The following is a 27,722-nucleotide window of genomic DNA, read 5'->3' on the forward strand; positions in this document are numbered from 1 at the left end:
CCATGAGTGATACAGTGCCAGAAACCAGAAAAGAAGGTCATTACATGCCAGGCGTAGATAGATGTCTTCCAACACTGAAGACATTCCCCCTTTTTGATAACGTTTCACAACAGACATGATTCCTCCACAATCACTGTAGTCTCTGCCATTGCCATGGTGACAACCAACATGACCCGGTTGGGTCCCAGCAAACAGTACTTTCGGGCAAACGCCAAAAAATCTGATTTTGTCATTTGCTGTGTCTGCATATGGTGCTAGCATCTCCAAAAGCAGCTCAAACTGGGTTACAGAAACCAGAGCATTAAGCCAGAGGAGACAAAAGTTGTATCCTCTGAATGAAGCAGTGAAACTCGCTGTGCTCCTTCAAATCTCCAGAACGGAAAGTAGATTAAACAAAGGCACCATTTTCCCCCCGCATTTATTTCTTTGGGTCCATTTACTCGTCCTTAAAACATCTCATTTGTAATGCGTCATCATGCACTAATATGATATGTTTCACCTCTCCCGCCCACCACCTCAACCTATCATCAAGCAAAGACACTCGAAGCAAAACCAGCTCCCTGATACTTCATTTCACTCAGAAATGTCACAGTACAGATTTCAATTCACATTAACATTTACACCAATGACGTAAACAAAGTCATTCAGAGTGGTTTAGTGTGAAATCCTTCATCGTAGAGAATCTCAGAATTCCACACAGTGGTGGCGAAAGGAACCGGGGGTCATGATACCTACAACACAAATACTGACATTTTATTTGTGTTATATGTACTATTACTACTACTAATGGTGAAATTCTGATCAATTTAAATGTATAAACATATTTTTTGAACAAAATTGGCAACAAATTTGCTCAGATCTTAGCAGTTTTAGTTTCAAATCCAAAGCTTTTTACTGCATTTGGGCCTTGATAAAGGGAAATAATACCGTTCCAACACAAAACAATACAAACTCAAACATGTATTAATGTACATTTTATTAAAACCGTGGAAAAACAAATACACACACTCCCTTTGAGACTGCATGATTAGCTTGTTACCTCAAGCCCTTCATCTCTGTTATTTTTGGTTGGCGGACCACGCTGAACTAGTTTAACCTAATTGAGCTCTAAGCCTAGTAGGGGCTGCCTGGACATTTCTTGTTATGATGTTTTTAACCACAACATTAACAGTATAGCCCCAAGAAATTCTCATGGGTAGTAGCATATGTCATGCTTGACCTACTGTTCAAACCGCAAAGGTCTATCTACAAATGTGTAACGCCACCTGATTCAGCTTGAACACAAATATTAAATATTAAAGAGTAACACAGTAGGTAAATGCATAAACCCATTTATGATGTGCCATCCAGCACAAACCAGCTTATGTTATGTTCTGAAATCTAGTATAGTGGTCAACGAGCACCACACCAGCCCCAGAACAGGCAGAAACAAACTTACGTTGTGTTTTGGACATTGCTATGCTGGTCAACCTGCACGAGACCAGCCTAAACAAGCTTAGATCGCTATATAAGACTGGATCTGCAAGAACCCTGAATAAGCCTCTTGTTAGCGACATTAGCCAGCTCAAAGCTACCAGTGCAGAGCTAAAAGAAGCAAACTTCAGACATTCAACATGTCCTGGCTCATCCACTACATGTGGGGTAAGGGGGAAGTTGAGCACTTTAGAAAAATGGGAGGTTGCACATAGAGAATAAAAGGGACCAGTAGTTACCTGCAGATATTCTGGACTGAAGATTTGCTAGCATATGGCTGGTGATTAGGCCCAATTGGGATTTCCGAAGCTAGCAGATTTAACTCTTGGAACTTACACTATGTTCTAATCCCGATGTTTTTCCCGTCTGCGAGGGTACTCAGACGTTTTAGCGGGCGTTAAAGTTAATTACAGCAGACTGACTTTGACGCGAAGTCATTAGTTGGATCGCGCTTGAGCCAATTTGCTCGCCTGTCTTTGCAATGGTACCACCTTATCTCCCCTACCTATAGCAAACAAGCCATGAGCCTTACAAACACTGACTGAGGCAATCTCAAAAGACTTGAATGGTTCAGTCATTGCACTGGTAGTATAGTGGCCTTGGGGACTTGAGCTGGAACTGTGTTTATTTAACATTTATCCCCCCCTTTCTTTTCACAGAACCAAGACTGCCGAATGAGTACAGGACTTCACAATATGTTTGTCGAGGATCAAAAACAAGAGCGTTAGAAATGTGAAAGCTGATAATGAACTGCCCGGAGAACACTGCTGCTTCCATGCTCTACAGTAATAGCCTGCGATTACTTTTGATATTCACGAAGCATGGCGCTGTGTGTGTGTGAGTGTGTGTGTGTGTGTGTGTGTGTGTGTGTGTGAGTGTTTGGGGAGGCAGGGGGGTTAGGGGTTATAATTCACCTTTTCCAGTGACTACACAAAGTCATGATGTACTTACTGACAAAAAGGAACAGGAGTCAAAGGGGATGACATCAATTTGGTCAGGGTAGGGACATTAAGGGAGTGTTCACTGCTGGGGGAAAACAGGGTTTTTAGCTATTGTTTTCCTCACAATGAGGCCATCATTGTTCTGTCTGCCCTGGGAAGAGATGTGTTAACTTGCTTTCAAATGTTCTCGAACAAAACGTTAAGTGTTTTGTGTGTGTGTGGCATGCTTTGGATTTCACATCTTTATAAAATGGTACCTTAGCCTGGCGTGCAGCCTGAAATTAGTCAAGCCCCCTCCCCCCACCTTTAAAAAAAATAAATAAGAGCGAGCCATGAAGTTCTAAAGAATCGTTTTCCAAAGTCATTTACATTTGTTGAATAGTGATCTCTGTTAATTATTCTTAGCTGTAGTTAATGATTGTGGAACCGCTCTAGATTCTTTGGTTCACATTGTTAGACTTAATGATTTTCTGCTGTTTTTTTGTGCTGTTAATTCATACAGTGTCAGAATATGGCCACTGTAATGCTTCGGAGCCTCTTTGTGTAAAGCAACGGATTTCAAAACATGGCAACGAAGATGGAAACATGGAGAGGATGATCATTTTTGTTGTCTTTTATAAACTTTGCACTGCCGTGAAAATAAAATTATTTTTCCAATTTAACTCGAAGCCTTTCATTCCTTCTTTTTTTCCATTCAGGTCACCATTAAAAAAAATCTGCTCATGCACACACACCGAGAATTTCACTGATTCAGTCGTTTATTTCATCATTCAAGCTGATGAAAAAGTCAGGGTCTCTTGTGTTTGTGCATGTCTGTCTTTATATAGAAAGATCAAGCCAAGATTAACTTGAGTATAGAGAATGAAAGGGCTCGCAATCTGAAGCACACCACATCATCTGTCAAACATGGTGGAGGCAGTGCCAAAGGACGTGGGTCACTGGGGTTAATGGACCGATGATATGACCGCTGACAGAAGCAGCCAGAGGAATTCTATATATGTATAGAGCTACACCGTCCGCTCTAAGTCAGTCAAATGCTGAAAAATGGATAGGATGGCGCCCAATGGTAGAGATGGATATTGACCCAAGACTTTCCTTGGAAGAAACCCAAGAGTTTTCTTAGATTCTTCTTAGACGGCTGATTCAGTCACCTGAACAGCTGGAGCAGCTTTTCACTTACTGAAGACAGAACTGAAGCAAGAAAGACCCACAAACAAGCAGCAACTGCAGTAAAGGGCTGGAAAAAATACTTCATAAATAATCCTTTGTAAACAGTAATTATTAGTTTATAAATTCCTCTTGAGTCTAAGAAAATGGAGGAGGGGGAAATGTAAAAAAGCCTTATAGTTCCTAAACCTTTAATAACAGTGTTTTTGTTAAATCCCTTCAAAAAAAAAGCATAAAGTCTTCACTTACATCTTGATTGCTTCATTTCAAATTCACTGAAGTGATTCATTCATCAGAATCAATATCAATCAATACTTTCACTGCAGACCAAGCGTGCTGATGTGGGATCTGCTGCCTGTGTTGATGGAGTACAGTCACATTTCTTCAAAATGTAATTAAATCACAGAGGTGAAAACAAAGTCATTCCGAGATGTTAGATGTGAAATTCCAAATGGCCCTGAGCAGAGTCCATTTGTCTCCTGCTGTCTCAAAACACTGGCACTGCCACTGGCCGTTTTTATCATTAGCTAAACGTTTAAATCTTGCAGATGTCAATTAACCTTTGGAAGTAACACACAAGCTCACTTCCACTGGATCAGAAAAATACATCCAATAAACAAACAAACAAAAAAAAAAACCACACAGACAGCCCAGAGGAATGGTTTTAAAGAATTTACTTTGGTGCCTCTTGCACAGCACTGTATATAAAAGGTCCTGCACTGCTGATGTGTGGGATGAGTGAGTGTATTAGAACAGGACAGCATGGGAAGAATACCGAAGTTTATTCGGACGGTGAGGTCATGCACACAGCAGCTAAGGATGTTATATAGCTTTCTACAGAGTTGTATCCATCCCCTCTCCAAGAATCACTTATTTGCTAGCATACATATTTGGTCTGACAGCAACCAATCCACCCATAATTCGACACTCATTTCCATAATATATATATATATATATATATGCACATGGTTAATCAAGTATTGCATACATATCTTCACCCAGAGTTCATCAACGATTTAATGACAAAGAATTTCACACACATTAAGGTTAAGGGAAATCACTGTAAGAATCCTGGTGTACCTAAAGTTCTAGTTAATTACAACAAAAAAAAAAAGGTTTTCAGAGGAACAGTACGAAGTTGCTCGCCAAAATAGACATAGTCGAAATAGTTGAAATCTTTATGTAAGAGGAAAAGTGCTATTTCAAAACATTCTGTACATTCAGTAGTAACTGGACGAGCGTTAGGTACAGCTGGGAAGGTTAGGGGGGTCATAAAAAAGTTGCTCAGAAAAATATAGTGCATCTCTCGAGTTTAAATCTAAACTGCAGATGTACTGTTTGTTGGTTTTCCTCAACCCTTTGCTTCTCAGTGCAAACGTAACGTCTGGTGTGATAAAGCAATATTGTTTCCACGAAAATAATCGGCAAACAATAAACAACTACATTATTTACCGCATCGTAATTGCAACTGTATTCTGTATATTGTGCAAGGTTTCAAAAAAGAGCAGAAACTGTACGCTTTTCCAGTCGTGTAACCCAATGCTATCAGTAGTCACCTGTGTTGTATCAAAACGGAATGGTTAAAAATCTCATCTAAGAAGGTTTACGTTTACAAATATAAAGTGAAGTCTTCCAGGGTGTTAATCGTGAGTGACGCACTTCTAGAACTGGACATTCCTACCAGAATACCTGAATTACCAGCTATTGTTTAGCAATATTTATCATATAATATACAAAAACGCACATTACATTGAGAGGCAGCTTAGAAAGAATCACCCTGGACATTATTACAGTTAATAAGGCCTCTTAGTTGGAGTTATAGATAGATGTTCTGTGGGGGAAGAAAAATGTGTGCAAAGACAAACTGTGTCAAATGCGAAACAATATCCAATGTCGTGATTCGGCGTGAATCAACAGGAACATGAATTTAAGGGATGAGACATAATCAGAAAGGGGAATTAAACAATGAGGACCAATGCAAATGAAGACTAGCAATAAAAACAAAAAAATATTCATTGACAAGAGAAACGCTTAAAGTGAGTCCTACTGCTCTCTTAACGCGGACTACGCTAGCGACTGCATTCTTCCCTTTGATCTAGCCACCTGGAGTACGAGTCCACGTATGCAAGCCTAAGAGTGCACTCTAGCATGGCAGTGCCTTAAGTGTTGGTCGCATGTGTGTGTGTGCCAGTGTCCAACGTCACGCATGCATGCGTGCAAGTCTACTTGAGCAGGCTCTGAAGCATGGCGGTGGCGTAGGTGGGACGCGCCTGCCGGGTCTCAATGGCATTCCTCAGGTACTGGATTCCTCCACAACGCTCCCAGATTTCCTCGAACTGCCGGGGCAGGATCTCCGCTCCTCGCTTACGGGTCAAACCAGTCTCCTCTAGGCTCAGCTCGCACATCTCCATATCGTCCTTACCTACAGAAACACATAATGAGACAGAAAGTCATCCCCAAGCCAGATCCGCACATCTTCTGTAACACACAATTATCCAGATTTATTAAAGAACCCACGTACATGACCAGCCAAAGGTTTGGCGACCCAAAAAAGAGTTTTATTTCATTTTAATTAAAGTTTCCTGCCATTTTGCACTGCCAATTAACAAACTCCAACGCGTCAATTAACCACAGTGAAGCGATGTGGGAAGCGAGCGCCATCTACCCACCTTGGAGAAAGCAAGGCCAATTTACCTCTCTTAGTACCCTGGCTGCCGATGGCTAGCAGCATGACCGGGATTCGAACCAGCGACCCTCTGATCATAGTGACAGCACCTTAGTCAGCTGAACCACTCGGGGGGCCACCACTCCCCCTTATTTTTAAAGGAACGGTTCGGAAACATACATACATACAGTACAATGGAATTATCTCTTTACATAACTCAGCTTAGAAAGCTGGGGTCAGAGCACAGGGTCACCTGTGCTACGTTGCTTCTGGAGCAGAGAGGGTTAGGTGTCTTGCCCAAAGGCCCAACAGTGGCAGCTTAGCGGAGCTGGGCATCCAACACACAACCGTGTGATCAATATCCCACAACTGCTCTAAAACACTAGAGCCAACACTAGAAGTCAATTGTCACATAAATCTTTCCCATAAATCCATGCCCACACACCTCTCTGAACCCCCTCAAACTGCACCCAGGTCAAGGTGACACAGACTTGTCTATGTGGTTTAGGGCCCAGTATGACCTGATGTCTAAAATGGCCATCAACATTCACCTTGTTGATTTATATACTTGACAGCAAGGCATACTTCACCCTACCACATCCACAAGCATGATTCTACTGACATCCTGGATGCTGTTAGTAATGTTAGCCTTGTAACTCAAAAGGCAGACTCAACAAAAGCCTGGCTGACCGACTACATATTCGGAGCTTATTAATATAAAATGTTAAGATATAATATTTGAAAGTGATGAAACAAATCAAAACCTTTTGGAATTGTTTTTGATGCAGGAAACTGGCCAGTGATAGACAACTATTTGTGCGCAACACCAGATAAACTACAGTGAGCACTGTACACTTATATAGTGGAGCTATAATGCATCTGAAAGTGGCCAGGGATTGGAAGGTCAAGGTAAGTGTTTCTAACAAAGTGGTCAGTGAGTGTCAGTTCAAGGCAGATGTTTCTAATAATGTGGTCAGTGAGTGTACACACTGCAATAAATGGAGGGCACCCTGATGATTCTCCGCTCACCTGCCACTAGCACAATGGGCTGTTTATCTGGGTGTAGTTCCATTTGCCGGGCAATCCATGGGCCGTCAAAATGGGCGTACCACCAGCCCTTCTTCTTGTTCTGTGGGTCTTTGTACTGATCTCCTGGTCTGATGAAGGGGATACGGAAATAGCGCTGCTGTCGGTTCATCAGGATCTCATGCTGCCGAGCAGGGATGGGTGGAGGCGCATTTTGCTGGGCTGTAGGAGCAGAGGCATTGTTATAAAGACCTTGAGAGAATGTTCTGTCGTCATTTTGTAGCTTGCCACTGGACTGGGTCTAAGCCACTTCTGTCTTTGAAACCTGATCATGCTCTGAGGCTGACTAAAGACTTCTAAGACCTAGAGGAATTCAGTTTGAAGTTCTAAAATGCTTTTATTATAATGCTACTACTCTACAAATACAATTTAGGAAGCTAAAGAAAAAAAACAGAACTGTTAGATGTTTCCAGAATTCTGAATGGAATAACCGGTGATTCTAAAATGACTGAGAATTTGAGCAGCTGATGATGGTATACACTAATTAAGTTTGAATGTATAATCCCCCAACTCTGACACACATCTTAAGAAACACTGAAAGACAGAAATGGCTTAGACCTGTAGTTCCTTATTTGGCCATGTGGCCAACTGCAAAATGACACATGACCTCACAGGGACAATGTACTCAATCATGGGGAACTGTACCATTATCTACAGAGTCTCTGTTACTAGGTCTGCAAGGAGAACTGTGTAGGGCCCCATTTTCATGGCGTAAAAAGCCAGTTTCTTGACCTGGGGGTGTCCAAAAGCTGCTATATTTTCATGCAGGTGCAATCATAAGCGCTAAGCACTATGCAATCATGAGCGGCATCATTTCATAGCTCTTTAACATCATTTAACAGCTGCACTATGCACTGCGGCAAAAGAAAAAAAAAGGAGTGGTTTGCTACAAATGAGAGGGAGAGAAGTGTCTATACCTGCTCTTCACATTATATAAGGTGGAGCAGACCCTTCAGTGCCAGTGCCTTCGGTGCCAGTCTTCAAAACAAAGTTTGTGTGCAAGGTAATAAAAGCCAGTAGGAATATCACTTGTGCCTTGTGTTATGTGATGCAGCTCTGGGAATGGGAAGCTTGCTAAAATGACATTTTATTTTATTTGTTTTTTACCCTCCATATACCTATTAGGTTAGGGTGGAGCTAGTCAAGGCATTCCATTTAAGTTAATTCATTCATCCTATCCATGTACCAGAAATGCATTCTTCACATTTTTAGCAGCTGTCATAAGGGCTGGCCCATTTTAGAAATCTGATTATATGAGAAAAGTCATAAAATAATGAAGTTTACAGTATATAATCACTGTAACCCTTGGTAGTTCCCCCTAGCACTAGCAATGCTCCCAACGCTAGGGGGTTACCAGGTCCCCAGCTCCACTGCACTAGGTAATAGACACTGGTGCCAGACAACAACGTATAGGAGTGTCCAGGGGAGAGAGCACGCCCAATTGTGCCCCCTTGGCAGGATTGGAACCCAGGCCACAGTGGCAAAGCATTAGTGCATTAGTGTTTTTCTTAGGCTAAAAATTTTCATTAGCTCAATAGGGGTTTTTATCAACATTCTGTAACCGCATGAGAAACTTTATCTACTTGCCTTTCTGACCAATTTTGACCACAGTAAATTTCCATTCCATGCTGAATATCATAATTTACTCCAACTGGTCCAAAATCACACCAGTTGTTGAAAATGTAAGGCAATATGAAGATTGTGTGGCCCAAAATTTATATTAGGGTGCTAAACATTCTGAATTCTATTGTCAACGGGACAATATAAATAATGTTAATGTCACAAGTGGGTGGAGCTACTCTTTACGCTCTTGGTTTCTGTTCATTACGTATTTTTCGTTATTTCCATAAACAAGGACACACTATTGAAGTGAAGTACTGAAAGCTAGTCAGGTATTAACTGGAGTATGGTGGAGAATTTCTGTAGAATTTCCAGTCTGCTAACCAGGAGTGAATGACAAGCCAGGTCAATGAGGTTCTTTGCATTAGTCTTAGATACATTATGGTTATACATATAATTAGTATGCATTACCCCCATATCTTTAACATCAGAAGACAGTGCAACCAAAATATCGGCCCCAGAAAGAATGCATTTGTGGTATGGATAGGTCACAGGACTGAACAGTATGTTGAGAATCTGTTGAGTTCCACAAAGACAACAGGGTCTGTTCTGAAACTGGATCACCACAGTATCTTATGCTTTGTGCGTGACTGTGTCAAGTTTTAGACATTACACTGAATAATGAAAAGCTCACTTTGCACCATCATGGAAATACCACTGTGCTTAAGATACATGTACAGTCTTTGCACATCCATGAAAACAGGCCCTGCAATATTAAAACCAAGATATATTTAGTAATACAGGGGATATAAGACTAAGGTTAAGCACATTTAGAAGGCTTGGATCAGCACCTAATAGGCAGGGAAGGGTAGATCATTTATGTGCTCACTGTTAGTGATCCCTCACACTTAACACATAATCCAAATGTGTCCTGAAAAGTAGTACTATGGCAAATCTACAGGACTGTGCTTCAGCTTCATTCCTGCATTACTGCAGCATTTCTTTTATTAGATACACTTCCATTAAATAAACTGAGTATGAAGGTTACTGAAATTATGAAACCTATGAAATTCCCCTGTAGGATTGCAATCAAATGATGGAAAAGGAAACAAGCATCACTTTCTTTCAAGAACTATGTATAGTCATGCTTTTAATAAACAGGGCACTACTAAGAAAAATGCAGAAAAAGCTACTCCCCTCATGCAGTGAAGCTGTAATAGTCTCTACAGTGAGATTTACTAGTTTGCTAGATTTACTAGTTTTACTAGATTTACAGAACCCCTTTCTGAAAAACTACCATTGCTTTGGGGTGGGTAATTCACAGCAAGCTATCTAAAGTTGCTGAGGGATTCCATTCTGTTCTGTTCATGGCAAATAATATATCAAATATTAGTTTTAGGCAGGAAGGCCCACTTAAATGGTACAGCACAGTGCATGTGCACAGATCAGACTCATAGAACATGACAGATGACCATTCTGACAAGTATCAATTCAGTCTAACAAGTGTTTGGTCGTTTCAGTCAGCCCGATTTTACCCGCAGATGTTTTGTCATGTTGCATGTCATATGCAATAAACTTAATTATATACTCAGCACATGCGGCCCCACAGTCAATACTACGCACTGTACCTCATCACCTGAGATCAAACCCATCGTTAAAGTGTCAGAATTATCTCGGCAGAATGAGAGAATTACGGGTTGTCCAGTCTTTCCATTTTCTTTGCGAGAACGCACTGAAATGCCATGTCGATTACCGCTCCATTACGGATTTGATTCTAGTCATTAACCGAATCGGCGGCTTCACAAAGTGAGGGAACTTTCACAGACGCAGTCAGCTGCACATCATCAACAGCTTGACGAGAGCTTTCTCAACACCCCACCTTTTTCCTTCTTCAGGAAAATCTCTCTTAAAAATGCCACATTAGCATATTCAAAAGGACAGTTCAAGGAACATAAAAAACGGAGCAGAATATGGAAAAGAGACGGACCGCAAAAGTTCAGTTAACAAGCTTCGTCCTCGTGGCCCACATGCTGCCTCTACACTCCCCCAGAAACACTGTCACATAGCCAGCATTCACAGGCAACCGCGAGCAGCCGAGGGAACATTTGGCCAAGAAGCGTTCTGGACAGAAAGAGTCTTTTTCATATCCACTGCTACATATGCCGCCGATACCTTCACTCTTACAAATAAGCTCCTGTATAGCCTGGTTCGTTGCTAGGGTTCGGGGAATGTCTAAAATCCCATAGCTCTGAGAACTTCATTTCCATTGCCAAATGGGCCCTCGCCGGCTGCGGCGCTTTCCTTGGGGCCGTGGCGGCAATGAGGAAATTGAGTTGCCTAATTTCACGCCACTCTCAATAATCAGCACTTGATTATGAATGCCTGAGCAAGTCTTTGGCTTTGTGCTCCAATAAGAAGTCAATTACGATGTTTTCGCTTTCAATCAGTGGACGGACTTTTCTCCCCGTCACACTCCCATGGCCATAACAAGGGTGCGGCGAGCATCTAAACGCAATTTAATCAAATCGGGACCATTTGCCCGCCCCCTTTTTTGGTGGGTCCATAAACCCATTATATTTCTGTCAAAATCAATAGATCCAGCCATTAACGCTGTGGACAGGTAGGTTTGCTTTCACTACTCTGAGCATTGTTTAGTAAAATGGTTTTCTTGCTTTAGAATAGCCAGCGTCCCACACTGGCATGCTAATAGGCCATTTCTTCATCTCGCTGCAATGAAACTATCCAGGGATAGCGGTCAAACTCAAACTGTAGGTCTGGAGATGGGAGGCATGCCAGATTATATCCCAAAGACTCTCTGACGAGTGGCTTGGATCATCCACTGCTTCCAGGGGGCTGTATTTTCAATGAACCCTGTCTCCCTGCCCCTTCAAGGCAAGGCGACATAAGCCCGAAAAATTATGACGAGATGTGAATCCAGAGGGGGCTAAAATGATCAGAGCAGCTTAGTTTGGTGAAAAACAGCAGGCAATTCTCTGCCTGTAATTTTCTCAGGGGAGAAAAACACCAATGGCCGATACGGGCAGAAATAAAATTATAGACTAGCGTCTGTAAATGAGGAAATTACCCCAAAATAGGCTTTTGCTGTTGACTGGTCGTAAAGGTGCTAAATCGGCTATTGGCGAGAGCCTCCCACTAAACACATGCTGAATCCTTTCATGATCTGCAGGGAAACCTATGAACCTGTGGAGTGCATCCTTGTTTTTAGCTTTCGTCCAGTTTACCTGCTTTTCTGACCAAAGCAGGAATGCAGTTCGGTTTGTACTGACTAAGTCCATGTGAACACACAGCAATTTCCAGCAGGAGAGGTGGGGAGGAGGACAGGGAGGTCTAAGCCCAGGAACAGCCTGCGTACCAGTAGCAGAGGGAAGGGAAGATAGGGTGTTGGGCGCAGTGATTAAGAGCCTGGAGCGGCTCGGCTGTTAGTGCTGTTACGTTACCGTCGAGTGGCACTTACGTTCTTTTCTCACATGTGGGGGGAGATCTGCAAACAAACCAGCTGTCTGTTACACACTTTCATCATCACATGATGTGTGTTTGTGTGTTCAAATAGAATTCATTAGAAACAACCAACTGACCAACAACAAAACTGCAACATCACAAATAATGTCCAGTACCTGATTCTACACTATACACATATATATATATTTTTTCATCAGTTAACAATTTGAGATATTAGGTATTATATGAGGTACTATGTATAACCATTATTGGTTATACATAGTATCTCATATATAATACCTAATATCTCAAATTGTAAACTGATGTAAAAAAAACCTTCTTAACCTTTAATGAAAGTATAATATTATTTACAGTCATGTTGGAGCATTTCTATTGGTCAATTCATCATGAAATTACAGAACAATCCATATTTATATTTTTAAAAGATGAAAAATTGAGATATATGTTTTTTAAGTGACAGTTGCAAAATAAAATATATATTTTTATATATTATATATTATATTATATATATATTATTATATATATATTTTTATCATAGACATAAATCAGGCAAGTATTCACATGGCTGACAAAAAAACGGAGCAATGGGCAGCCTTTACTGCGGGGCCTGGGGAGAAGAGAGCCCTGCTTAAGGGCCCAACAGTGGCAGCTTAGCATGCCCAGGTATCGAACCCACAACCCTGTCATCAATAATCCAGCGCTGTAAGCACTGAGCCTCACTGGATCTGTGACTTGTCAGATCTGGTGCCATGTTTACATTATCTCCTCCATACTTAATTTTATCATTTTTGATACCAATCTCAATGGAGATATTTTTAAAAGCTTGGTGAATCTCCCCTCCACTAATAACATCTCTTATTAGTGAATTTCATTACATTTAGTCTGTTCTCTGGTTCTTGCGAGAACGGCTTTGTGCAGCACTGAGCTACAGCACTGTTAACAATTACTACTGACAAGTCACGTCGCAGTAAAAGATATCTGCGTCAAACGGAATGTGAGGATGGAGAAAGAGTGAGGGAGAGCGACGCCTAGGGAGTAGAGTGCAGCACCTCTCAGCTAGCTGTACTGGTATTTGATGTGCAGGCACTGGTTTAGAGTGCATCTCTGCTCTCCGACACACATTATGGCCCATAAGGGCCCCCCATTATCTGTCCTTGCTTGTCTCCTCAGAGATGAGTCAGGCCGCTTTAGCCGCACTCTGTTATTAACAACCGTCGAGCACATGCCGCAGCGTCCTGCTGAACATGCATAAACACAGGCGCTCAGAAAATAGGTGGCCAGCGCCCCGGCGCCGTTACATCCTCCACTCCGCACAAGCTCTTTGTCACCATGGTGACTTCCAGCAGCAGGGACAGAAAGGCAGCTAAGGGCTTATGGGCTGGAGGGAGGTGTGCGGAGATTATTCTCTGTTGATAGCTGCCCTTCCATCTGATCAAACCGCTTTCCCTGTGCTCGTCTGTGCTTAACCCCTTCGATTCTCAGGGACCTGTATGCGGGGTCACGATTACAGTCACCAGCCTCATACCTACAGGACTCACATAATAGTCCTGTAGCAGTTACTCAATTATTCAGAGTACATGAAGGATACTAAACGATTCTTGGGTTAAAAAGTTCTTGAAATGGTTGCACAGAAAAGTGTGTTTAAGCATAGCGAGACTGAGAAAAGAGAGGATTGTGTGTGTGTGTGTGTGTGTGTGTGTGTGTCTGGGGAGATCCCCAGATTTTTTATTTTTTTTTGGAAAGTTGACAGATGAAAAGTGTCTAACAGCAGGACAAAGTTACCAAAATAAACTGTGTGTACATACACACAAACGCAAACACTCATCGGAATCTCCAGTACAACCGAAGAAAGTGTCCTCAGTGCTGCCAACATAGCAGCGGTTAATGTGTGGCTAGAGAGACAGAGGGAGGTCAGAACACAACCTAGAGCTTTTGGGTTTTGGCTGAATAACTAAAATTATGATTAATAATGGTGCTACATAAATATCCTGCACATCTCTGCTACAACATTAAATGTAAACTTTGCCTTTAGCTCCTATATTTTATAAACAAGAGGAAGCAAAGTATGTGCAGACACTGCAGCTTTCTTCCATCATAATCAGTAGTGGGGATAAATATTTTAAATAAAACACAGTTCATTTAATACAATTCTATATGGTTTGAGCCAAATGAGCTTTCCAACCTATATCCATTAAAAACGGCGCCCTGATAATTAGTTTAAAGGTTTTTGGCCACAAAGTGGAAGAGCTTATATGTACACAAAAGTTTACGGACATGACTTTTCTCATTGTTTCTCTGATGAGGGTTTTGTTGCAACACTGTGCTAAAACTAACCCCCCTGTGTGGAGGCTGTACTTTAGCCTGGCTAGCTCTTAATGGAAGTAGCGTACGTGCTCCTGTTAGGCCACCAAAAGATTAATTAATGCAATATAAGAGGAAATTCTGGATTAAACAAAGATTCATAACAAAAATTGACTTTTATTGTAGAGAAACCTTTGCTAGGAGGATGCTAGGAGAATATGAGAAGATCATGATCATGACCAAAAATCATGTTCTTCTTGCACCGGCTTAGCTTCACAAAATTGGAAAGTGTTGAATTCCCTTCATACAATGTGTTAGTTTGTGCCCACTCTCCTACTGTAATCAATTACAGTGACTAATACTTCAACCTGAACTCTGAACTCATCAATTGTTTAATGACAGAGGCCTTGCTGCACCCCCCGAAGCTTCTTGCAGACCATGTGAAACATCACGTTGCTGAAACCCTCGTTCCTTTTGTGGTGTATTTATTGGCTATGCAGCTGTGCATAGACCTGAAGGAATGATATGGTGTTAAGGAATGATATGGTGAGGCCCATGGAATAGACTTGGAAAGGAGAGTGGGATCCGTTCCCAGACCTAATTTGAGAAACTGTACATGAACTGAACAAACATAAGATGTTGTGTAGATTGAACATACTTTTGGGTGCACATAACTGAGATGTTAAGGGGTCCAGCTGTGTCTGCAGCACGTAGAACACGTACGTAATGGTGGGGGCTAATGAATATTCCTTATGGATGAAATGCAGACATCCTGCATATGGGAACAGTCCAACAACAAATGACGTATAGTAGGGTATAAAATATAAGGCATTGTCTGAGAGAGAGAGAGAGAGAGAGAGAGAGAGAGAGAGAGAGAGAGAGAGGGAAAGGAGAGAGAGAGAGAGAGAGAGAGAGAGAGAGAGAGAGAGAGAGAAAGGAGAGAGAGAGAGAGAGAGAGAGAGAGAGAGAGAGAGGAGGGGCACCCAGAATTGGCAGACTCTCTCCACACCGAACTTTTGATTGGAATAAAATGTTTCATTGTTACAACTGAGAGACGGTGGTCACGAGTCTCCTTTCAAAAGAAGTCCAACTACTCCTCCGGAGAAGACGAACCACGACACTTTATTCATGGCACCTGAAAATGGCAGCATCCCTTCATGTTGTGTAAACATGTGGATGAACAGCTATTAGGAAGGTTTCTTCATCGAGTTCCTGTTTCAGAGATGATATAATGATTACAGAACTTGTTCTTTGTAAACAGCTTTCTTACTGATTTGCTGCGGCCCTATATTGTTTGGACATGTATATATGTCTGTATAGAACCTGAGCAGCAGTCCATCCTCACCGTAATCTGTGACTGATTTGGGCGCTCTCTGCTCGGCCTCAGTGTTGCGCTTCTTGTTCTTGGACTTCCAGGCGTGGTAGACCTTCAGCCTGCGGTGGAACTCCTCCCTGCAGGCTGCCAACAACTCAATGTCTGCGAAGAGGGGGAAAAAGGGCAGAAAAGCGAGATCAGACAGATAGCAAATTGAGCTTTCGCTGTCCGCACAAAGGTCAAACATAGATGAGCACACACACACAGACAAGAGAGAGAGAGAGAGAGAGAGAGAGAGAGAGAGAGAGAGAGAGAGAGAGAGAGAGAGGCTCCCATATCACTGTTCTCTGGATTGAAAGCCAGTAGACTGGGACTATTTCCTCAATAAATTATTTCTGTTAAAGGAGAACTCCACCCATTGTGCCCCAAAGCAAAACTCATTCTGATTTGTCACTTCCAACATTTGGGTTTGTAGACACAAATTAATTATCATAACTTATTTGTGTAGACATCCCAGACCCTTGTTCCATTCACAACCACTGTTTGAAAATTAGCCCCAACAGTCTGTACAGTCCTTGTAGATACTGAGCCTTGGAGTGTTAAGGGGTTAAGTTACTCACTTCAATCCAGTCAATTAAACATCTCATAAACTATATTGTGAAGAAATGTTGAAAAAACAATAAATCCTAACATTTCTCACTTATCACATAAAAAAAAAAACCAGTCCACTCTACCTCCAGTGCAAGCCGATCACCTTCATCAGCTCCTTGATCTCAAACAAAGACCATTTCACTCCGCACTCAGATAGCAGATAATTCCAGCTCAAATATGGTCCAGTTTAGGCAGTTAGGAGTCAATTATAGCAATGGCAGGTATACTGTGTGACAAACTGGTCCAACTACAGTGGCCATGCTCTAGATTTATCATGGCATTTACATGCACATGCATCCACATGCAATCCACCATGTGAAGTGTTTGTATAGCATTTCTATTTTGGGCCAAAACTGGCCCAACAGCAGCCCTTTGTGGCTGTATTCCGGCCTCCAGATTCAGACAAAGTCACGGCCGTTACTCCATGGTAATGCAATGTGGACCAGATTAAAGTGTAAGTGTGGACCACAACTGGGTCATGACTCGTCTGCTGTCTGAGCATGCTTACCAGCTGAGAAATCACTACTAACATCTGAGTAAGTGGGAGAAAAAAAACAAAAACAACAAGCAAGGTCCTTTTTTTCCTCCATGAGCAGAAGGAGCGCTGACATAGCAGTAATTTCCCCAGAAATACTCCAGTAATACAGCGCCTGATGATAACAATCATCAAGTCTAGTGAACTAGAGAAAGCCTTCAATAAGTAAAAAAAACAGAGAGAGAGAAAGAGAGAGAGAGAGAGAGAGAGAGAGAGAGAGAGAGAGAGAGAGGGTGAGATAAAGCCTCTGTTGGTCTATCCCTTGTTGCTATGGGCTACCAATCAGCAGCACTCTTTCCCTCCACCTTCAGCTCTGCCAGCATTTTCTAGCTGATGGCAAAACACTCAACATCAAACCTCTACACTGGGAAGCCTTTCTAGTTCAGAGAACCTGCTAAGCTCTGAACATCTTCTCATTGATCTGGAACCGACAGACTGCTACCCTGACGAATCAGGCCGAAAAGTCGGAGACTGTTTCCGAAACTGAAAATAACTACCTCAACGCCTTGCCTTCCATGCTGTCTCATAAGTCACAGAAGCCACAGAAGGTCATGTAGAGATGACGGTATCTAACTCAATCACAAAGTCAACAACTGGTCCAGATATTGCCAGGGTGTCAACAGGAGAACATCCAAAAAGCGTTAGCGTTAATCGTTAGGAATTTTTCCTTCCTCTAAAAATGGAATTTATGACAGCTTGGTTCCTGATCTTTGGTTCAGACATGACCGGGTGCTTTAGAAAACAGTCTGAGCAGGCAGCAGTTGTTACTTTTAGACACTGCCTGAGATCAATGAGGTCTTTTTGCTTCTAGCGTTTCTTAAAAATCAACCTCAGTGCTTGAAAGCAGGTGCTGAGGTCTGCTTTAATTTGGGCTTGAATGCTAACCAACTCTCCAGCAATGGGCAAAAAGTAGAGTAGCGTGCACTCAGGAGGAGTTCAGGGAAATGTCTTATTTACGGTTTTAATAAGGTTAGACAGGTCTGGTCTCTATAGTCTGCTTCTTCAGTTTTGAACAGGAACTACAAGCCTGACGTGGCTAACAAGTAATGCCAATCAACACACAATCCATCAGACAGCACTGAGCAGTTGAGCAGTAAAACCGACCTGCTTTTGCGGCTTCTGAAACGTTATTTATGTGCTACAACCATGCAGTTCGTAGGGCTAGTTAGTTTGCTCACCAGCTTCACAAAGCTGCTAGGCAGTATTATCTACGTATGTCTGAACGGCTTAGCAAACATCCAGCAGCTATTTCACAGCTCAACCATTCTGAACAAGCTTTCATGCAAACTTTTTGTGTGCTTGTCCCCAGCCGAGTTTCTTTATGCTCGGGACGCACAAAGGCACTCTCTAATTTAGCCCATAAACGAGCACTGTATGAAAAAGTCAATAATACAGTCAGGCTCAATAATATACTATCCAACATTCTGCAACTCCACAAAGTAAAGATCCGATCCGATCCAAGTATCAGCAGATATCGATCCAATCTTTGTGCTTGTATAAATAATCCAGCCACACAATTTAGATTAGATGCTGATGAATACGTTCAGTAAAATCACGTTATTTTTAGTGTCAGTTTCTATAATGAGACTTTCTGGACTGATTGATTTAGTTTAGTGGAGATTTTTCTTAAAATGAATAAAATCCAGTCTGACTCTCCTCCCTGACCAGTCAGCTCCCAGCTCCTTTACAACACTGGTACACACTGGACTGATGTCTGCTGTTGGTCTACTGGTGTGAAATAACTGTGTTTAAGTGGGTAAATGTAATACTGTGATTTAGGTTTCTGTAGTGAGTGTGTATTAGCAGTAGCAGTAGCCTCCTCATTTCTGAATGGGCTTTTCAGTGCTGGTTTAAAAACAGAGAAAGTTGAGCATTTCTCCCGCTGGTAAAACAGGGCATTTCAGTGATGTATTAAGCTTCTAAGAACGTCCGTACTGCGGCAGCCGGCTGGGAATAAATGTTGCTGATGATGGCGCTCTGAACACTGTGGTTAAAACAAAGACTCAGAACTGGATAGGGATTAAAATAGCCAATACCCAATCCATTCAAATATGCCTGGATCAACCCTGATCCACTGGATCAGGTCTGAGACACAGGAAGCCAGCATTGGCTTGCATTGTGTTGAGTGATTGGGGCAGGGGGGCATGCTAACCGCTCAGGTCAGGCCACCGATAACTGCAGTAGTAGATGGCTTCACCATTGTGGAGCCTCACATCATTACATTGGCTTACCCAACCCCCCCACCCCCAATTACCCACTTATTAGAATTGCTCATCACATGTGATGCTCCCAACCACCTCCTCTTTTTAAACTGCAGCCAATGGAATGTCACCACGCAACCAACATGCTCAGAGGAAAGTGCCAAATACCTAGCTCTGCTGCATCGGCTAGTGTCACACTGAAGTGATGTGGGGGGCGATAGAGAGGACGACCTAGGCCAATTGAGCTCTCCCGGCTGCTGATTTTTTGACTAGTCAAAACACATATTGACTGGTAGCCTGCATCTGGGGAAGGCGCAAACTTGCTAACTGGCAGAGTATAGACAAGTATAAGCTCCTATTACTTGTTTGCCTAGTCGTTTTAGTGCAAAACTACAGCTGCAAACTTCAAACACCAGACATGTTGACTGACAACTTTTGTGCTCAGAGGAAAGACTTTTTGTCAATGAGATTTTTTAGCAAAGTATCACTTTAAATGTTCATATCTTACCACAGGAGGTGTTGATGGCATCCCGGAGCTCAGCGTACTTCCACTTGCTGAGTTCGTACTTCTTGGCGTTGGCTGCGGCCTTTGTGGCTTGCACCTGCGGACCCCTGCCGTAACAGCCACCACCAAAAATAATAACAATAATAATAAAAAAAACAAAAACAAGAAAGAGGACAAAAAAGGCACATAAAATAGAGGGATTTAGACAAGGCACAGCCAACTGAGTTTCGAAGGGGAAACCTGCTAAGAGCAAATCTCAGTTATAATAAAGAAAGTCACTGATTGCATAATTCAGGAGGCGACATCACAGGCAGGTATTAAAAAAGGAAAGAACGAGAGGTAAGTGGGGTTCAATTAAACTGGAGAGAAAAGCACAATGGAGAAATGACTCAGTGTCTAGGTGTGATTCAGAACACACACAAATGACTTGGCCTATGAATGACAGGAGTGAACGACAGTGAAAAACGGTCAGAAAGAGGTGGTGTGCTTTGCTGATTGGATGATCATTGTGATTATTAACAGTGAATGGAGGTGTGTAGCCACCTCATTCAGCCTTGTGATTACGACACACATGCACACAAACACACGGCAATGCCCTTGATCGCTATCGCTCCTTCTCTCTCACTACCTTTTTCTACTGTTACAGCTCTCGAAGTTGCCCGTTATAGAAATGTCAGTGAATTAGGCCAGTCACCTACATTCACCCACTCTACAATCTGATTGGTGGACATCGCCAGTCACTCAGTATGCCTGGCCTTACACTGTGAGGGCTATTTAGAGATGCAAGAAGCCAAAGGTGTGAGAATGAAAAAGAAATGAGAAGAGAAAAGGAGACAAACGAGGAAATGAGGAAAGAAAAAAAAAAAACATAAGAAAGCTAAGCTGAGGGGGAGAGCAGAAGAGAGAGTGTCAAGGAGAGGAGAGAAGAGAGGAGAAGAGAGAAGAGAGGAGAAGAAAAAGAGAACAGAAGAGAGGAGAAGAGAACAGAAGAGAGGAGAAGAGAGGAGAAGAGAAGAGAATAGAAGAGAAGAGAAGAGGAGAGAAGAGAAGAGAGAAGAGAAAAGAAGAGAAGATAGGAGAAGAGAAAGGAAGAGAGGAGAAGAATGGAGAGGAGAGAAGAGAGGAGAGAAAAGAGGAGAAGAATGGAGAGGAGAGAAGAGAGGAGAAGAATAAAGAGGAAAAGAATAAAGAGGAAAAGAAAGGAGAGGAGAAGAATGGAGAGGAGAGAAGAGAGGAGAAGAATGGAGAGGAGAGGAATGGAGAGGAGAAGAATGGAGAGGAGATGAATGGAGAGAAGAAGAATGGAGAGGAGAGGAATGGAGAGGAGAAGAATGGAGAGGAGAGGAATGGAGAGAAGAAGAATGGAGAGGAGAGGAATGGAGAGGAGAGAAGAGAGAAGAATGGAGAGGAGAAGAATGGAGAGGAGAGAAGAGAGGAGAGGAATGGAGAGGAGAGGAATGGAGAGGAGAGAAGAGAAGAGAGGAGAAGAATGGAGAGGAGAGGAATGGAGAGGAAAAGAGAAGAGAGGAGAAGAAGAAGAGAAGAGAGAGAAGAGAAGAGGAGGAGAAGTGAAGAGAGGAGAAGAATGGAGAGGAAAAGAGAAGAGAGGAGAAGAAGAAGAGAAGAGAGAGAAGAGAAGAGGAGGAGAAGTGAAGAGAGGAGAAGAATGGAGAGAAGTGAAGAGAGGAGAAGAATGGAGAGGAGAAGAATGGAGAGAAGAAGTGAAGAGAGGAGAAGAATGGAGAGGAGAGAAGAGAGGAGATGAATGGAGAGGAGAGAAGAGAGGAGAGGAATGGAGAGGAGATGAATGGAGAGAAGAAGAATGGAGAGGAGAGGAATGGAGAGGAGAAGAATGGAGAGGAGAGGAATGGAGAGGAGAGAAGAGTGAAGAATGGAGAGGAGAAGAATGGAGAGGAGAGAAGAGAGGAGAAGAATGGAGAGGAGAGGAATGGAGAGGAGAGAAGAGAAGAGAGGAGAAGAATGGAGAGGAGAGGAATGGAGAGGAAAAGAGAAGAGAGAGAAGAGAAGAGAAGAGGAGGAGAAGAATGGAGAGGAGAAGAATGGAGAGGAGAGAAGAATGGAGAGGAGAGAAGAGAGGAGAGGATTGGAGAAGAATGGAGAGGAGAAGAATGGAGAGGAGAGAAGAGAGGAGAAGAATGGAGAGGAGAGAAGAGAGGAGAAGAATGGAGAGGAGAAGAATGGAGAGGAGAGAAGAGAGGAGAAGAATGGAGAGGAGAGAAGAGAGGAGAAGAATGGAGAGAAGAATGGAGAGGAGAGAAGAGAGGAGAGGATTGGAGAAGAATGGAGAGGAGAAGAATGGAGAGGAGAAATCACAGTGTTCAGACTGGGAGTCTGAGTGAGGTTTACTGACTGCTGAAGCCCATTAGCTGTGGGGATTAGCCTTGTAGCTGCTCACTAATGTCACTCATTCACAGCCCTTCCAAATGCAACAGGCTAAAAACTGTGGAGTGGAGCTTTACTCTCAGCCTCCTGGGTCAGCGAGTTGGATCACTTGATATGATGTGGCTCTCACTGCTAGCGTCTAAAGCTGAATGACTGATGGCGGAGACCAGAGCCACTCTTTCCCACACGTCTGAGGCAGATTTTACAGCAGTGTGTCAACTGCTCACTTTCATGCTTCATTTCTAAAGAGAGCAGGCCAAGAAAACAAACTGCTGGAGAACAATACCCACACACACACACACACACACACACACACACACACACACACACGCCAAGTCATACTGGAATCCCCAATTAATTACACTATTATAAAACAATTAATTACCAAGCTGTCTCAATTAACAAACTGATTAATCTATTTGGTTATGTGTTCATTAGAAGACATGATGGAGACAACAACCTGTGGGTGAATTCTGGTGGGTAAGATTTACAGAATTACAGAATTAGCCTTGTAATTAATTTAGAATTAATCTCCCCTGAGGGATTTCTTTGGGGGTAATTGTCAGAGATGCTGGCAGGAGATTCGCCGGTCAAGCGGAGCCGCTCTACCCACCTAGCCAAGAGCTCAGACATTTCCTTGGCCATTTCTTCCCTACAGAACATGATGAATGCAACACACACACACACGAGTTAGAATACATCAGAATCACCTTAGCAGAAGCCCACTGTACAGTGTATCACAGATGAACAGCCTCCATGTTTTTAGAAACTGACCAGTGATGAACAAGGTAAATGTGCATGACAACAGGTAGGCATTCCTTGACTGTTTGTAGTGGAAGCACAAGGCAGGTGTTTCTAATAAAGTGGTCAGTGAGTTGAGATACAGGGTAGAGGTTTCTAAAAAAGTGGCCAGTGAGTGGAGGTACAGGGTAGGTGTTGCTAATAAAGTGGCCAGTGAGTGGAAGCACAAGGCAGGTATTTCTAATAAAATGGCCAGTGAGTTTTGGTATAAGGTAGGTGTTTCTAATAAAGTGGCCAGTGAGTTTTGGTATAAGGTAGGTGTTTCTAATAAAGTGGCCAGTAAGCAGAAGTTCAATGGAAGTTCTAATATAGTGGCCAGGGAGTGGACATACAATGCATGTGTTTCTATTTGTCTATTTTATTTTTATTTTTTATAAAAAGTGACACATGACAATCTGAGCTTATCTGCTAAAGCTGAGGCAGATAAACGCACTCGGGACACGCTAACAGGCTCCAGAAACATTCGGAGACGGGTTAAAAAAAATCTCAGTGAAGAACTCGTCAGTTGAACGTCTGTTATGCGCATCAAATCAAGTGTGCAGTTAATCTAATCTGGAGAGCTGCTAGAAAGTGCCAGAATGCATCACTATTAGCATGATGCTAACATTACAGGAAAACCCCTATTTACCAGGCTAGGGGAAATTAGCATCTTCTTAATCGAGCTGACACGTAAACAAAAGCTACTTTCAAAGCCAATTAGGTTTGGGGTGTAATGGCATGCTTGGCTGGCTCATGCTCTGAAAAGTCGTACGCGTATGGCGTGTTTATACTGTGCTCGGCGGCAGCCATTGCTGAACCATACACAGCCAGGGTAAAAACACATACTGAAAAAAGGTGCAGTGTTCTATTCTCGTCATAGTTGTCCTTCAATTAGCACAGGTAGCTATAATGAACTGAACAAAAAATAAGTTCCTAGAGCTGCAGCACAGTACTCTACATTTCAAGCTTGCTTGTTGTGTGTGTGCATGTCTGTGGCTGCATTGAGAACCGTGTGGAGAGAAGGTCACTCTGGCCTGTAGTGACTTCTCAGAAAGGCTCTGATAAACAATGCAGCTCTCGCTCCTTTAAACAAAGCGAATTCTAATATCCACATATAAGTCAAGCACTCCTGCATCAATACAGGCTACGGCGCGCCTTCAGATTCATCACTCTCTAATCCTGTTCTTTTATTTATGAAGAGATGGCATTAGTCAGGCAAGCGAGGGGCTGTGAATGCGCATGTGTGTGTGTGTGTGTGTGTGTGTGTGTGTGTGTGTGAGTGTGAGTGTGAGTGTGAGTGTGAGTGTGAGAGAGAGAGAGAGAGAGAGAGAGAGAGAGAGAGAGAGAGAGAGAGAGAGAGAGAGAGAGAACGTGTTACACCTCCATAGTCACGCAGTGTTAGGGGCTCAGGAGGTCTGCTGCTATGAAAGTGTAATCCTTCATTAGCGATGACACAGCACATTAGGCAGGTGGGCAAAATCGCACCCAGAGACCACTCGCACCAGCCTTCAGAGCTGGGAATAATGGAGGCTGTTCCTATTTTGTAGGTGTATAGGTTTACAGTGGAGTTAGTAGGTAACCTGAGGGCTTGTGTCTGTGTGTTGCAGGATGATGCTGTGCCATGCGATAGTACGATGCACATGTGTGTATACATTTGACATGATAATACATTTGCCATCATACCTTATCATTAGTACGATTATTTTTCTTTGCTATAGTTAGTCTGCATAGTTTAGAGGTTGCTGTGGTTACAAATCTAAGGGTAGGGGAAGGGATTTGGGGTGGTGGGAGGGAATACTCTACTAATACCACACAGTACAAGTGACATACAGTGCAATTAGATATGGGCACACCGATGAGCCACAACTTTAAGCACCCACTCACAGATGACACAAATCCATCAATTATTAATTATGTCGAGGTCTGAGCTACTTTGACAAGGCCCAGATTGTCACAGCTAGCCGTCTAGGTCAAAGAATCTCCAAAACGACCATGCTGGTGGGGAGTACCTACCGAAAGTAGTCAGAGAAAGGACAAGCCACAAATCAGAAACAGGGTATTGGGTGCTCTGTTGCAAAGGCTCTCCCAACTTTGCAGTTGCTAATTCCCAGCCACTACTAGGGACTCCCCCTACCAGCTACCAGCTTGAGGGCTAGCACATGCTTCCTCCAAGAAACATAAAGCCAGCCAACAACATCTTTTTAAACTGGTAATGCTACGGAATTGGACAGCTCAACATGACTGGAAGAGAACATTAACAACCAGTTCTGTCATATCAGCTAACAAGTGCCCACACTGGCTAGTGATGGGGGAGAGGGAGAGCCATCCTAGCCATCCAGAGAGAAACAAGGCTAATAACTATTGTCTCTAGGACTCCCGGGCACAGATGGATGCGGCATCACAGGGGCTCAAACCTAGCAATCTCGTCACAGACATTTTTGAGGATAGTTATAGAAGGAATGAGTCTGCACACATTCCTGACCACGCTAACCCCTGTCCACCTTGGAAATCGCTTTCATTGGGCAAACAAGAGTTGGACCTTGGAGCCATAGTAGAAGGAAGACAAGCGTCCAGGCTTTTTTCTGTCCTGGCACCAAAGTGGTGGAACGAGCTGCCCCTGGATGTCCGAACGGCCGAGTCGCTCGCTGTCTTCAAACGCAGACTGAAGACCCTCCTCTTCAGAGAGTACTTGGACGAATAGTTCTATGGTCGCCTTATTGTATTGTGTTTAGCAATGTCTAAGCTTGGAGGTATCTTTTGTATTATTAGTCTATTCTAACTAGCTGAGGTTTCCTTGGGTAAATAGCAAAGCACTTTGTAAGTCACTCTGGATAAGAGCGTCTGCTAAATGCCGTAAATGTAAATGTAAATGTAAATGTAGAAGGTCGCCTGTTTTCTTTTCCATCCCATGGATGATGCTATTTACTAGGGGAAGGGATAGCACCAGGATGTACTGTTCCAATTGGTTTGAGGAACACGACAAACAAGTTAAAGCTATTGCCCTGATCTCCCAGGTCAGGAACTGCTGCTTGGTTCCAGATACTACAGACCACCTTCAGAGGTCTAGCAGAATTCATGGCTTGGCAGATCAGAGCTGGTTTGGCAGCACGAGAAGGACAAACAGCACGTTGGGTATTAATGTTTTGGCTCATCGGTGTGTCATATGGTTGACTCATGTAGCGCACACTATTAGACAAGAGAACACTACTGGCCAATGCTACTGCTGCAGTGTCCCAACACCACATACTGTTGTGTCAAGTGTAAGTTAAAGATATAGTGTTTATAGTGTTGAATATGTGCATTAAAATAAACAGTGGCTGTAATTTACTCAAGTGATATAGGAATGAGAGCATAACCTACATGGTCAAGCTCTTGAGCTTCTGTGGTGCAGCAACACTGTGAAAATAGAGGAGAACAGGGTTAAATGGAGCTCTGGTAGAGCCTAGAAAAGGTGATTCCTTCTCCACAGCTTGCTTGGTTTGGCTTAAATTACGTCTTTGCCATTAATGCAATTTGGAAAACTTGCTGATCCCTGGTACTGTATTCCTGCAGTATATGCTCAATATTAGTGATCTGCTTGCACTGATGTCTAATAGGTACTTGCAGACGCTGATGTTAAAAGCTGCATGTTAGCTACATTAGAGTGAAGCAGATTCGATTGGTGAATTGCTATGGCATGCTCGGCAACTACAGTCTGTAGGGTCACAGTGGGGTCAGGATAAGCTGGGTTCAGGGGTCAAAAAGTCAAGTAGGGCTTTAAGTATCTTACATAGCTCTCTCGGGGGATGATGGGACGCTGCCGTTACTGAGAGAAAATAAAAGAAACAGAGAAACAGTGGTTAAATATTGTCAGAAAGATGAGGCTCTTCTCTGAGCATTCTGCTATTCTACGACCTGCTTCAAATGGAATTTCAGGTGCTTGAAGGAAGCAGACCCTAGCTGCTCCAAACCAGGTCATGATAAAGATATTAGGAGTCTGGCAGGAGAGAACAAATCACCTTATGACAGACACAACAGACTAATCTTATCAGATAAGATTCAGCTAGAACTGCAGAATCACCTCAGAAGAATTCAAGTACCTGCGGAGTGCAGCGTCTCCCAGTGTCTCCTCCGGGATAAGCTCCGCTTCGCTCTGAGCGATTCGCAGAGCCAACTCTCGATCCCGCCTTTCCTGCTCAAGCACCGCCTGTCGTGCTGCCTCCTCCTCCCGCTCTGCTTCCAACTGCTGCTCCATCTCCTCCTACAGAAACACGAAAAACATAGATGCATAAGAACAGTATAAATGATGTGCTTTCCATATGTTAGTGCTCAGTTAAAAATAAGAAATGTTTCTCCAGGGCCTTGGAGTAGTATCAATATAGGGCCAGTGTTGACAGAGCATAACACTTAAATAAATTAAGGTCAAATAAAGTAGGGAAGCTGAAGGTGGTGTAGGGCCAAAATTGATAAATGACTTAAAAAACTAAAATCTAAATAGATTAATTAGAATGAATAAAACAAAATAATGACATGGTCAATAAAACAAACAAAAACATACTATTACACAGTATTATGAGCTAATGCAATTGCTATGACATAAACAAGAAGTAATTAATTGAATAAAATAATTGCATTTTGCAAAGTAAATATATTAGTAACAATTAAAAAGCCATGATAAAA

The 27,722-nt window shown here is 42.7% G+C and overlaps 1 protein-coding gene across 8 annotated transcripts in view; it reads right to left on the reverse strand.

The window, feature by feature from the left end:
• Window positions 1–4,238: 4,238 nt before the first annotated feature.
• myo6a (myosin VIa) overlaps window positions 4,239–27,722 on the reverse strand; it is a 111,504-nt gene continuing 88,020 nt past the window's right edge. For 3 of the 8 annotated variants that reach the window (XM_072678654.1, XM_072678655.1, XM_072678656.1), the window contains exons 28-36: window positions 27,143–27,303; window positions 26,833–26,868; window positions 26,424–26,459; window positions 22,897–22,935; window positions 19,884–19,987; window positions 16,019–16,150; window positions 12,368–12,394; window positions 7,276–7,494; window positions 4,239–6,003 (exon numbers count right to left, since the gene is read on the reverse strand). In XM_072678654.1, the coding sequence (XP_072534755.1) occupies window positions 5,804–6,003; window positions 7,276–7,494; window positions 12,368–12,394; window positions 16,019–16,150; window positions 19,884–19,987; window positions 22,897–22,935; window positions 26,424–26,459; window positions 26,833–26,868; window positions 27,143–27,303 (954 nt within the window). In that variant the 3' untranslated portion in view covers window positions 4,239–5,803. The remainder of the gene's footprint in view (window positions 6,004–7,275; window positions 7,495–12,367; window positions 12,395–16,018; window positions 16,151–19,883; window positions 19,988–22,896; window positions 22,936–26,423; window positions 26,460–26,832; window positions 26,869–27,142; window positions 27,304–27,722) is intronic. The other 5 variants (XM_072678658.1, XM_072678659.1, XM_072678657.1 and 2 more) reach the window with 5 other exon arrangements.

Source organism: Salminus brasiliensis, chromosome 1 (assembly GCF_030463535.1).
Source record: "Salminus brasiliensis chromosome 1, fSalBra1.hap2, whole genome shotgun sequence".
Lineage (NCBI taxonomy): Eukaryota > Metazoa > Chordata > Actinopteri > Characiformes > Bryconidae > Salminus > Salminus brasiliensis.